The sequence below is a fragment of the Ranitomeya variabilis genome, chromosome 2 (genome assembly GCF_051348905.1).
Source record: "Ranitomeya variabilis isolate aRanVar5 chromosome 2, aRanVar5.hap1, whole genome shotgun sequence".
Classification (NCBI taxonomy): domain Eukaryota; kingdom Metazoa; phylum Chordata; class Amphibia; order Anura; family Dendrobatidae; genus Ranitomeya; species Ranitomeya variabilis.
In genome coordinates this window covers 255333959-255347516 of record NC_135233.1, presented here as the reverse complement: position 1 = coordinate 255347516, position 13558 = coordinate 255333959, and the positions used below count along the sequence as shown (strand labels likewise).

Genomic DNA, 13558 nt, shown 5'->3' with positions numbered 1-13558 from the left:
CCTGGAGTGAGTGACAAAGTCATACATGGGGACGTTCACGCTCTGCCCCTCCAGGATCCTGGTCAGCGTCCTGTACATCAGATCATTGTCAAACGCATCTAAGAAGAGAAGGGGCTCTTTGGTCACATGGTAGACACAGGAAGGGGTCCCGACAAGTGCCCGGAAGGTCCCAGGATTTGCCCATCACCAACCACTAGGACCCACTCACCAGGATGATCGAAGTTGTACTGCCCCTTAAGGGCTCGCGCTTTCTGCTCAGCGGTCAGCACCTTGTAGAATCGGTCCTGGCTGAGTATCACCACCTTCCTCTGCTTCTGGTCGACCTCGTTCTGTCCCAGCAGCTCCATGATCTTCTCACAGACTGTGGACTGGAGCAAGGGAAACATGACACAGGGAGGACCGAGACACCCCCGACTACACTGACTAGCCATGTGTCGGCTCCCTGTGATAAGACACTGCCGCCACCTGGTGGCCAAAATACATCACACTCCTGAGCGTCCAGAAGTAGTACTGCTGTGTGCCAGTGGGGGTGCAGTGCAGGAGGTCAATTAATCCATCTCCATGATACTATTGCTCCAAAGCAGTGACATATTAAGGCTACGTTCACATTTGCGGTCCTCGCCGCAGCGTCGGGCGCCGCAGCGGCGCCGCATGCGTCATGCGCCCCTATATTTAACATGGGGGCGCATGGACATGCGGCGCACTTGCGTTTTGCGCCGCATGCGTAGCTGCGGCGCCCGCGTCGGGGCGCAGAGGACGCAGCAAGTTGCATTTTTGCTGCGTCCAAATTCAATGAAAAAAACGACGCATGCGGCGCAAAACGCAGCGTTGTGCATGCGTTTTGCTGCGTTTTTATTTGCGTTGTGCGTTGCGGCGCCGACGCTGCGGCGCACAACGCAAATGTGAACGTAGCCTAACAGAGGTCAATGTGAGCAGTAGGCAAAGTCTGACCCTTCCTGGCCCTGAGAGCTCGCCAACATGTACTGCAGCTGCAACATCGCAGGGGGTCCTACCACATTATCCTCACACAGTTCAGCCATGCAGTGTTTTAAAAAGGCGCTCCAAACTAAAATGAATGTTCTCTAGTAATAAAACCCCAACCAAATGTGTGCGGATTAATATATAGGGGTCTCTACGAACACACAGCTCCATATTCCCTATACTTAACTGCCACAGGAGAGCCTCCCGGCATACAAACAGCCCCCACTGGGCTCAACTACAAATGCAGGGAGCTCCCCCTAGTGGTGGCTGCAGACAGGATCTTATCATGTATCTCTGTATACAGAGATCTCCCCCTAGTGGTGGCTGCAGACAGAATCTATCTCTGTATACAGGGAGCTCCCCTAGTGGTGGCTGCAGACAGAATCTTATCATGTATCTCTGTATACAGGGAGCTCCCCCTAGTGGTGGCTGCAGACAGGATCTTGTTATGATCTCGGTATACAGGGAGCTCCCCCTAGTGGTGGCTACAGACAGAATCTTATCATGTATCTCTGTATACAGGGAGCTCCCCCTAGTGGTGACTGCAGACAGAATCTTATGTATCTCTGTATACAGGGAGCTCCCCCTAGTGGTGACTGCAGACAGGATCTTATCATGTATCTCTGTATACAGGGAGCTCCCTCTAGTGGTGGCTGCAGACAGGATCTTATCATGTATCTCTGTGTACCCCCTAGTGGTGGCTGCAGACAGGATCTTGTTATGATCTCTGTATACAGGGAGCTCCCCCTAGTGGTGGCTACAGACAGAATCTTATCATGTATCTCTGTATACAGGGAGCTCCCCCTAGTGGTGACTGCAGACAGAATCTTATGTATCTCTGTATACAGGGAGCTCCCCCTAGTGGTGGCTACAGACAGAATCTTATCATGTATCTCTGTATACAGGGAGCTCCCTCTAGTGGTGGCTGCAGACAGGATCTTATCATGTATCTCTGTATACAGGGAGCTCCCCCTAGTGGTGGCTGCAGACAGAATCTTATCATGTATCTCTGTATACAGGGAGCTCCCTCTAGTGGTGGCTGCAGACAGGATCTTATCATGTATCTCTGTATACAGGGAGCTCCCCCTAGTGGTGGCTGCAGACAGAATCTTATCATGTATCTCTGTATACAGGGAGCTCCCTCTACTGGTGGCTGCAGACAGGATCTTATCATGTATCTCTGTATACAGGGAGCTCCCCCTAGTGGTGGCTGCAGGCAGAATCTTATCATGTATCTCTGTATACAGGGAGCTCCCCCTAGTGGTGACTGCAGACAGAATCTTATGTATCTCTGTATACAGGGAGCTCCCCCTAGTGGTGGTCTCTCACTTGGGAGCTTCTTCCTCTTTTTTACCTCTGGGGTCGGTCCCCTTTTGCTCCCCTGTATTTTCTCCGAGAAGCTGTGATCTGGAGGACTTTTTGCTGCTTCTTTACCTTTTCCCACTTGGTAAAATGCCCTTGACTAGAAAGCAGCATAAGGACAGCAGGTAAAGCAGCTCCTGCAATCAGCTCCTCATATCTCGGCTGCCTGGACCATGCGATAGGCGGCGCTGTAGGCACGTACTACACAAACGCAGGGGGTCGCGACTGTTAGTCACGGCCCCTGGAGAAGAAGCTGTGCCCACCCCGTGCTGGCATTCGCCGGTCCCCGCTCTCACCTTGCCGCTGGCCGTGCCGCCGCTCACTCCGATGAGGAAGGGTCGCTGGTGTCCGCGCTCCGGGGTCTCCGTGCTCCCTACTGAAGCCATGGTAAGGTCAACAAACTACAGGGACGCGGCAGAGACTACAATTCCCAGGAGCACTCGGGTAAGAGCGGCCATGAGCAGACGCACGGCACGTACCGCACGGCACGCCGGGAACTGGAGCCCAGGTCATGTGACGGTAGTAGTACGCGCAGGACACGTGATGTGGGGGCGGGGCAGAGCCTTCTCCCTAATTATCTGCAGGAAGTGTTACAGACTGACACAGATAATGACAGCCTGAGGCCGTGCCACCTGCCCAGAGGACCGCCAGATAATGCCCCGTGCACGGCTCCTGCCGCAGATAGCCGCCCTCCGTGTGGAGCGGGTGCTGTGAGCCCAAATAAAGGAAAATGCGCCAGGACTAAAGGTCATAAAAGATGATATAATTTCTATATGGAAGTAGAAAAATGACAACATGATAAAAGGTTCCAACAATGACACGCACAAGAGACACCTGGGTGAGCGCGGCCAATGGTGGTGTGTGACCCGGGCAGTACCGAACCTAGTGTCATGTATGGGGTCACGGTCAGTATTTGTAAGCTATGAGAGGAACAATTCGAGGAAAAGTATAATAGAAACACGTCACCACTTCTGTGTTATCACCCACTCCTGGGTTTGGCTGACAAATACTGAGGTAAAATACTGACCCAATACTAATAGTGTGACCGTGGCCTTAGTAGGTGACACCCGTATATATGATAATATGGGGGTGTAAAGGCACCTTATAGTAAGGCCACTATGAGGAATGCCCCCAGCCTCCGCATCATACAGCAACATGTCCGAGTCCAGGTAATATATAGAAAATATGTAGAATTGAGAGTCCTCAGTGGTTGATACCTTTTAATGGCTAACTGAAAAGATGGTAACAAATTGCAAGCTTTCGAGACTACACAGGTCTCTACATCAGGCACAGACTAAAAGAAATTCTGAAGCATCACATATTTATGCACAACATAGCACAGAAAAAAAAATCCTATATTAGATCTGACCCACAGTTACACTCCATACCGGGGCTTCTGTACACACTTGTGTATATATTACCTGGACTCGGGGACATGTTACTGTATGATGCGGAGGCTGGGGGCATTCCTCATTGTGGCCTTACTATAAGGTGCCCTTTACACCCCATATTTCAGAGACTCCTTCTCATATATACTGGTGTCACCTACTAATATTAGGTTCTGCACTGTCCGGGTTCCCACAACTCTATTGGCCGTGCTCACCTGCCAGGTTTTTCTGGTCTGTAATTGTTGGAACCTTTTATCATATTGTGTCATTTTTGTACTTAATAACATTTGTATATGTATCTTTTATGAACTTTTGTCCTGGCACATGGCTTTCTTTTTTTTGGGCATCATTTATCACGTGTGTTACAGGACATGCTACCCTCTCCCGGGCTTTACAAGTATCTCAGATACATGGGAATGACTGCGGTGATGGGAGCCAGCTCTGGTCCCGGCCGTTCTGCCTCTCAGGCTGTGTGCCCACCATCAGAAAGCAGCAGCATTTTCGGCACAGCATCTTTTCACTGCCTTCTATTGAATGCCAATAGATCCACATGGGTTCACTGAACCGTGTGGATTTACTGCGTCCAATACATTCTATTCATCCCTTGTCTGTTGCAGACACTCACGTCTCTGCATGAGACATTGACATGCTGCGGTCTGGAGAGATGCGCCACATGTTAGTGCATGCAGGTTATCCGTAGGCACACACACACGCTGTAACATCTGGCCGCTGCGAGTTTGAATCTGCATAAATTTCAATCTGGCTTCCGGTCACACCACTCCACTGAAACTGCCCTAACTAAGGTCACCAATGACCTATTAACCGCCAAGAGCAAGCGGCACTACTCTATCCTCCTCCTGGACCTGTCCTCTGCCTTTGACACAGTGGACCATTCCCTATTACTACAGACCCTCTCATCCCTTGGCATCACAGACTTGGCCCTATCCTGGATCTCGTCATACCTAACTGACCGGACATTCAGCGTCTCCCACTCACACACCACCTCCTCACCTCGCCCAATATCTGTCGGAGTCCCGCAAGGTTCAGTTCTAGGGCCCCTGCTCTTCTCCATTTACACCTTTGGCCTGGGACAGCTCATAGAATCTCACGGTTTTCAGTATCATCTCTGTGCCGACGACACACAGATCTACATCTCTGCCCCAGATATCACCACCCTACTAACTAGAATCCCTCAATGTCTATCCGCTATTTCATCCTTCTTCTCCGCTAGATTTCTAAAACTTAACATGGACAAAACAGAATTCATTATCTTTCCCCCATCTCACACAATGTCCCCAACGAACCTATCCATTACAGTAAATGGCTGCCCACTCTCCCCAGTCCCACAAGCTCGCTGCCTCGGGGTAATCCTTGACACTGATCTCGCCTTCAAACCACATATCCAAGCCCTTTCCACTTCCTGCCGCCTCCAACTCAAAAATATTTCACAGATCCGTACATTCCTAAACCAAGAATCTGCAAAAACCCTAGTCCATGCCCTCATCATCTCCCGCCTCGACTACTGTAACCTCCTGCTCTGTGGCCTCCCCTCTAACACTCTCGCACCCCTCCAATCTATTCTAAACTCTGCTGCCCGACTAATCCACCTGTCCCCCCGCTATTCCCCGGCCTCTCCCCTCTGGGTAATGGGGAGCCAGTGAAGGGATTGACAGAGACTCCAGCACAAAAGCCTAACCATGACGTACAAAGCCATCCACAACCTGTCTCCTCCATACATCTGTGACCTCGTCTCCCGGTACTTTCCTGCACGCAACCTCCGTTCCTCACAAGATCTCCTTCTCTACTCCCCTCTTATCTCCTCTTCCCACAATCGCATACAAGATTTCTCTCGTGCATCCCCCATACTCTGGAACGCTCTACCACAACACCTCAGACTCTCACCTACCATCGAAACCTTCAAAAAGAACCTGAAGACCTACCTCTTCCGACAAGCCTACAACCTGCAGTAACCACCGATCGACCAAACCACTGCACGACCAGCTCTACCCTCACCTACTGTATCCTCACCCATCCCTTGTAGATTGTGAGCCCTCGCGGGCAGGGTCCTCTCTCCTCCTGTTCCAGTTGTGACTTGTATTGTTCAAGATTATTGTACTTGTTTTTATTATGTATACCCCTCCTCACATGTAAAGCGCCATGGAAAAAATGGCACTATAATAATAAATAATAATAATAATACGCAGCGTCAAAACCACAGCAAATCCTGATCACAGGTACGTACCCTTAGATGCTGCAGTCAGTTACCACCGCAGCAGATAAGAGCTTAGAAATGGGGGAAGGCGGCTCCTCCAGGGAACATCAGGCACACAGCTGCACAGTCATGGCAGCCGCACACCACTGTGTCTGGACAGGAGGGCGGTAGTTTTCCTATGCACTAATAACCCCAGAGCGCAGTGTGGGGGACAGGGGCCACAGGGAGGAGGACATTAATAAAAGGCAGAGGTCCTGGCTGCACCCTGATCCTGGATCATAACATCTGCATTATCAGTGTGTGCGGAATGGGCCACACTAATAAAATGACAGAATATTTTTCCCACCTGGTGAACACAAATAAAAAAGAAGCAAAATGGCAGAATCCGTGTTTTAATCACTTTGATTCCCATAAAAAGATCAGAAAGTCGTATAGTTCACAATGGCGATGGTAAAGCTGTAGCTCGGATATAATAATAACAGGAAAGCAAAAACAATTATGGCCCAAGAAGGTGAAGAGGAAAACAGAGGAAGAGAAGCGTGCTGGTATAAAGCTGGAGCCGGCCGGACCAGCTACTAGCACTATGTCGCCATGTCAGCGCCCAGCTAATCCTCAGGGTCTGGGACTCTGCATGGAGCGGCACAGCTCAAACTGCAGGAGGAGGCAGCAGCGCACAGAGCGTGGTCCCAGTGATCATTCAGAGTGGGGGGTCCCGACTCCAGCGATCACTCGGGGGGTCCTGGCTCCAGTTATCAGTGTGGGGGGTCCTGGCTCCAGTGATCAGAGTGGGGGGTCCTGGCTCCAGTGATCAGAGTGGGGGGTCCTGGCTCCAGTGATCAGAGTGGGGGGTCCCGGCTCCAGCGATCACTCGGGGGGTCCTGGTTCCAGTTATCAGTGTGGGGGGGTCCTGGCTCCAGTTATCAGAGTGGGGGGTCCTGGCTCCAGTGATCAGAGTGGGGGGTCCCAGCTCCAGCGATCAGAGTAGGGGGTCCCGGCTCCAGAGATCGCTCAGGCAGTCCTGGCTCTAGTGATCAGCCTACCGACTGCAGCGATCACTTGGGATCCTGGCTCCAGTGATCATTCAGAGTGGGGGGTCCCGGCTCCAGCGATCACTCGGGGGGTCCTGGCTCCAGTGATCATTCAGAGTGGGGGGGTCCCTGCTCCAACGATCACTCGGGGGGTCCTGGCTCCAGTGATCAGAGTGGGGGGTCTGACTCCAGAGATCACTCAGGGAGTCCTGGCTCTAGTGATCAGAGTGGGGGGTCCCAACTCCAACGATCACTCGGAGTCCTGGCTCTAGTGATCAGAGTGGGGGGTCCCAACTCCAGCGATCACTCAGGGGGGCCTGGCTCCAGTGATCATTCAGAGTGGGGGGTCCTGGCTCCAGCGATCACTTGGGTGGTCCCAGCTACAGCAAGCACTTGTGGTCCGGCAGTTAATTTCTCATGGTATCAGTGGTCCAGTATAAATGCTCCAGCCAGGAATCTATATAATTGTCTAAGGGGTACTTCCGTCTGTTTGTCTGTCTGTAACGGAAATCCCGCGTCGCGACCAATCAGCGACAGGCACAGTCCGGCCGCAAATTCACGCTTCCCCACTCCCCTCCAGTCAGTGCCCCCTCCCTACTCCCCAGTCAGCGCCCCCATAGCGGTTTAGCAGTCCGTTAAACGGACTGCGTTACACCACGGTGTAACACAGTCTGTTAACGCTGCTATTAACCCTGTGTGACCAACTTTTTACTATTTATGGTGCCTATGCAGCATCAATAGTAAAAAGATCTAATGTTTAAAAAAAAACAAAAAAAAAAAACCCATTATATTCTTACCTTCCGGCGCCTTTTCCGCTCCTCGCGACGCTCCGAAAATGCATTACGGCAATGACCGGAGATGACGTAGCGGTCTCACGAGACCGCTACATCATCACGTGTTATTGCCGCAATGCATTCTTGGGACCGAAGCGTCGCGAGGAGCATCGCTAAACGCCTGGGCTGGATCCGGGGGCCGCTGGAAGGTGAGTATAGAACTACTTTTTATTTTAATTATTATTATTTTTTTTAACAGGGATATGGTGCCCACATTGCTATATACTACTTGGGCTGTGTTATATACGGCGTGGCCTGGGCTGTGTTATATACGGCGTGGCCTGTGCTGTATACCGCGTGGCCTGTGCTGTATACGGCGTGGGCTGTGCTGTATACCACGTGGGCTGTATTATATACCACGTGGGCTGTGTTATATACCACATGGGCTGTGTAACATACTACGTGGGCTGTGTTATATACTACATGGGCTGTGTTATATACTGCGTGGGCTGTGCTATATACTACTATACATATTCTAGAATACCCGATGTGTTAGAATCGGGCCACCATCTAGTATCTCTATAATGACGGATACTGTACATTATACCAAGTACAATTCCCTGTATGCAATGCAGCAGAGCAGAGAGCACAGCTCTGGAGGTCTCTACAGTATAACACGGGCAGTAACTTAGGCTCACTACATCGTTCCCAGACATGAGGCGTTGAGACACCATATATTGGCACAAATCTTGCACCAATACTAACAAAACGGGATTAACCCTGATCTTCGTTCTCCTTTAAGAGGCTGCTGTGTTCTCACCTCGTCCTTTGTCCTAAAAGCCATAAAGCAATAAATACCTGCGCAGTGCCAGCATCAGGCCTGAGATGAGGGCAGCGCCCGGACAGACGGTCAAGTCTGAGAACGGGCGGGTACAATGGAAAATACAAACAGGCAGAAACAATTCTGGTTTCCAACTATTTTTTCCCCAATAAATCCTCAGCAATCTTGGAGTTGTCAGATTGACAGTTTCATCTATCTGTTCCTGGAAAGTTGGGTGGCCATCAATATGGCCGCCACTGGAGCACCTATGCAGTATGCAGTTGTCACACAGGTTTCCCAGAATCAGGAATGGCCAAATTGTCCAGTGACCGCCAGAGGGACAGAAGTGTCACTGAAGCCTGGGAAAGCCGCATGTCCCTGCAGAGGACGACTCAAGGACACGCAGCAGAGGAATAGCCCTTTAAGTCGGAGCCATGGTCAATGTTCCCAGTCTGGACTTCAGCTGCTGCTCAGTTCTGACGCCGCTTATCGGATCTATGTGACCTCGAGAAGGCAATTAGTGCCGACTGCAGCCTGCACCGCGGATGTGGGAACTTCCATTATTCCCATCTACTGAGCGAGGTCAGCACTGGGATTAACTGGCCGAGGATCGGCTGGAGACTGGCAGCCATTAAAGGAAGATGAGAAATCAGTGGCCAAGGAGCTCGAGCCAAACACAAAGCTTGGAAGATCCGAACAATGAGCTCTTGATCTGTTCACTTCCTGGGAACGTTGGACCACAACCACCATAACCACATGTCCCACAAGGGTTGGCACAGAGCCGGATGTAAGCAGAAGAGAATGCGCCCACGTCACCCAGCTTTCCCTCGACCCCATGTGCTGTCACGGCCCTTCTACAAGATCTACTTAGTGCCTAAAAACTATTCATTGACAACGAGGTTGAAAACCTGAACAGAACTCTATTACTTCTCACAGATGAGGGTCTGTTACAATGTATCAGCCTAGGCGAGATAAACAAAAAAAAAAAAAAATCATCTGACAGCATGTCAGTCCCAGGATGCACATTCCAAGTCCAATGACCCAATCGGACATCATATACTTGATAAAGACTAGTGATGAGCGAATATACTCGTTACTCGAGATTTCTCGAGCATGCTCGGGGGTCCTCCGAGTATTTTTTAGTGCTCGGAGATTTAGTTTTCTTCGCCGCAGCTGAATGATTTACAGCTATTAGCCAGCATAAGTACATGTGGGGGTTGCCTGGTTGCTAGGGAATCCCCACATGTACTTCTGCTGGCTAATAGCTGTTAATCATTCAGCTGCGACGAAAAAAACCGAAATCTCCGAGCACTAAAAAATACTCGGAGGACCCCCGAGCATGCTCGGGAAATATCGAGTAACGAGTATATTCGCTCATCACTAGTGTTGAGTAGGGTTGAGCGACCTTAGCTTTTTTAGGATCGAGGTGGGTTTTGTGAAACCCGACCTTCTCGGATGTCGGATCGTATGGAATCGGCCGATTCTACTGTAAAGTCGGTCTCTCTCTCTCTCTCTCTCTCTCTCTCTCTCTCTCTCTCTCCCTCCTCCGTGCAAGGCATATGTTATTTTTTGACTCCGGAAATTACTACGTCCGAAAACGTAACATAGCACCATGATGCCGCAGGAGCCGGAACCTATGTCATCACGCTGCCCACAATTAATTGGCTCAAAAAAAATGGCGGGGAAGGCGTCATTCAAAACGCGACTTTGGCGCCAAGTTCGCGTTCCACGTGGCCGACCCACACTGGGATCGGATCGGGTTTCATGAGACGCCGACTTTGCCAAAAGTCGGCGACTTATGAAAATGAACGACCCGTTTCGCTCAACCCTAGTGTTGAGCATTCCGATACTGCAAGTATCGGGTATCGGCCGATACTTGCTGTATCGGAATTCCGATACCGAGATCCGATACTTTTGTGGTATCGGGTATCGAAACAACATTAATGTAATAATGTGTAAAAGAGAGAATTAAAATAAAAAATATTGCTATACTCACCTCTCCGACGCAGCCCGGACCTCAGCGAGGGAACCGGCAGCGTTGTTTGTTTAAAATTCGCGCGTTTACTTGGTTGCGTGAAGTCCCGGCTTGTGATTGGTCGCGGCGGCCATGTTGCCGGGACGCGGACCAATCACAGCAAGCCGTGACGTAATTTCAGGTCCTTGCAGGATTTTAAAATTACGTTCCGGCGTTGTGATTGGGCGCGTCGTGGTCACATGGGCGACGTAACCAATCACAAGCCGGGACGTCACGGGAGGCTGGACACGCGCACATTTTAAAATGCGCGCGTGTCCAGCCTCCCGTGACGTCCCGGCTTGTGATTGGTCGCGGCGGCCATGTTGCCGGGACGCGGACCAATCACAACGCCGGAACGTAATTTTAAAATCCTGCAGGACCTGAAATTACGTCACGGCTTGCTGTGATTGGTCCGCGTCCCGGCAACATGGCCGCCGCGACCAATCACAAGCCGTGACGTCACGGGAGGCTGGACACGCGCGCATTTTAAAATGGGCGCGTGTCCAGCCTCCCGTGACGTCCCGGCTTGTGATTGGTTGCGGCGCGGTCAACCAATCACAAGCCGGGAGGCTGGACACGCGCGCATTTTAAAATGGGCGCGTGTCCAGCCTCCCGTGACGTCCCGGCTTGTGATTGGTTGCGGCGCGGTCAACCAATCACAAGTGTGTACCAAGCTCACAATCAAGACCTGAGCCTCGCAATACATCAAAAAGTGCCAAGCTAAGCCAAACTACAGGGTTGAAAACATCATACTTCTGTATACATATAAATAAGTGTACAATTTGGACACGCGCGCATTTTAAAACGCATTTTAAAATGCGCGCGTGTCCAGCCTCCCGGCTTGTGATTGGTTGACCGCGCCGCAACCAATCACAAGCCGGGACGTCACGGGAGGCTGGACACGCGCCCATTTTAAAATGCGCGCGTGTCCAGCCTCCCATGACGTCACGGCTTGTGATTGGTTAATGGCGGCCATGTTGCCGGGACGCGGACCAATCACAGCAAGCCGTGACGTAATTTCGTCACGGCTTGCTGTGATTGGTCCGCGTCCCGGCAACATGGCCGCCCTGACCAATCACAAGCCGGGACTTCACGTAACCAAGTAAAAGCGCGAATTTTAAACAAACAACGCTGCCGGTTCCCTCGCTGAGGTCCAGGCTGCGTCGGACAGGTGAGTATAGCAATATTTTTTATTTTAATTCTTTATTTTACACATTTATATGGATCCCAGGGTCTGAAGGAGAGTTTCCTCTCCTTCAGACCCTGGGAACCATCAGGAATACCGTCCGATACTTGAGTCCCATTGACTTGTATTGGTATCGGGTATCGGTATCGGATTGGATCCGATACTTTGCCGGTATCGGCCGATACTTTCCGATACCGATACTTTCAAGTATCGGACGGTATCGCTCAACACTACTCATCACTAATAAAGACCAATTGTGGTCGAAACGTCGTATCATGGCGGAATAAAGGCTTTTTTCTTTTTCATCACCTGGTCTGGATGCTGTTCCTTTCTATTGTTTGTAGACGAGATGAACAGTCTGGACTAGAGATGCCAGACCTTCAGGCAGCAGCACAAATTCCACTTCTGTCCTGTTACCTTCTCTAATCCATTGTAGCATACTGGAGATCTGAAGTTCACAGAGGATGCAACTGTAAGGGTACTGTCACACTATACGATTTACCAACGATCACGACCTGCGATACGACCTGGCCGTGATCGTTGGTAAGTGGTTGTGTGGTCGCTGGAGAGCTGTCACACAGTCAGCTCTCCAGCGACCAACGATGCCGAGGTCCCCGGGTAACCAGGGTAAACATCGGGTTACTAAGCGCAGGGCCGCGCTTAGTAACCCGATGTTTACCGTGGTTACCAGCGTAAAAGTAAAAAAAAAAAAACAGTACATACTTACATTCCGGTGTCTGTCCCCCGGCGTTCTGCTTCTCTCCACTGTGTCTGCGCCAGCCGGAAAGCACAGCGGTGACGTCACCGCGTCACCGCTGTGCTCGCTTTCCGGCTGGCCGGCGCTCACAGTGCAGAGAAGCAGAACGCCGGGGGACAGACACCGGAATGTAAGTATGTACTGTTTGTTTTTTTTTTACTTTTACGCTTGTAACCACGGTAAACATCGGGTTACTAAGCGCGGCCCTGCGCTTAGTAACCCGATGTTTACCCTGGTTACAAGCGAACGCATCGCTGGATCGCTGTCACACACAACGATCCAGCGATGACAGCGGGAGATCCAGCGACGAAAGAAAGTTCCAAACGATCTGCTACGACGTACGATTCTCAGCAGGATCCCTGATCGCTGCTGCGTGTCAGACACAGCGATATCGTATGGATATCGCTGGAACGTCACGGATCGTACCGTCGTAGCGACAAAAGTGCCACTGTGTGACAGTACCTTTACAAACCATCAGCTCTCACGTCAGCACAGGGACTCAACAAGAAAATACTCTCGTTCACTTACAGCTAGCAGGAATGTTCAAAATAGTGATGAAGTGAGGCAAAGATTTAGGCCGGGGTCACAAGAGTATATATTCTCTGCGTAAGAATCAGATCGATTATGTCAATGCTACTCCGGATCAAACTCTGACCAGGGTCAGCTCTGTATGATCCGATTGTCTCGGATGAGGAAATTGTGGCACAGGTGCGTCTCCATTGTCTGTCCGCGGATGTCTGACTGCACTCTGATGACATCCGAGTGCAGTCCAATGTTTCACGCACACCCATAGACTTGTATAGGTGTGCATGATCCAATTCTTGGATGCACTCAACATGCTGCAATATTCTTCCCATGCCAAAACAACATGAGAAAATAATGGCAGATCTGCCCTGCCCAACAGTATAACATTGGGCCAAGCGCTGTCCGATAATACATTGCATGGCACTTGGCCGTGTTGTATGCCCGTGTGACCGAGGCCTTATAGTGAGAAGTTGAGTGGGCTGTTGGCATTGCTGTATCCCCCACAACCCCCG

At 50.8% G+C, this 13558-nt stretch overlaps 1 protein-coding gene across 1 annotated transcript in view; it reads right to left on the bottom strand.

The window, feature by feature from the left end:
* UCK1 (uridine-cytidine kinase 1) overlaps positions 1 to 2842 on the bottom strand; it is a 38898-nt gene extending 36056 nt beyond the window's left edge. Inside the window, exons 1-3 of the mRNA XM_077284722.1 lie at positions 2640 to 2842; positions 209 to 368; positions 2 to 98 (exon numbers count right to left, since the gene is read on the bottom strand). Of these exons, the coding sequence (XP_077140837.1) occupies positions 2 to 98; positions 209 to 368; positions 2640 to 2729 (347 nt within the window). The 5' untranslated portion in view covers positions 2730 to 2842. The remainder of the gene's footprint in view (position 1; positions 99 to 208; positions 369 to 2639) is intronic.
* Positions 2843 to 13558: the final 10716 nt, after the last annotated feature.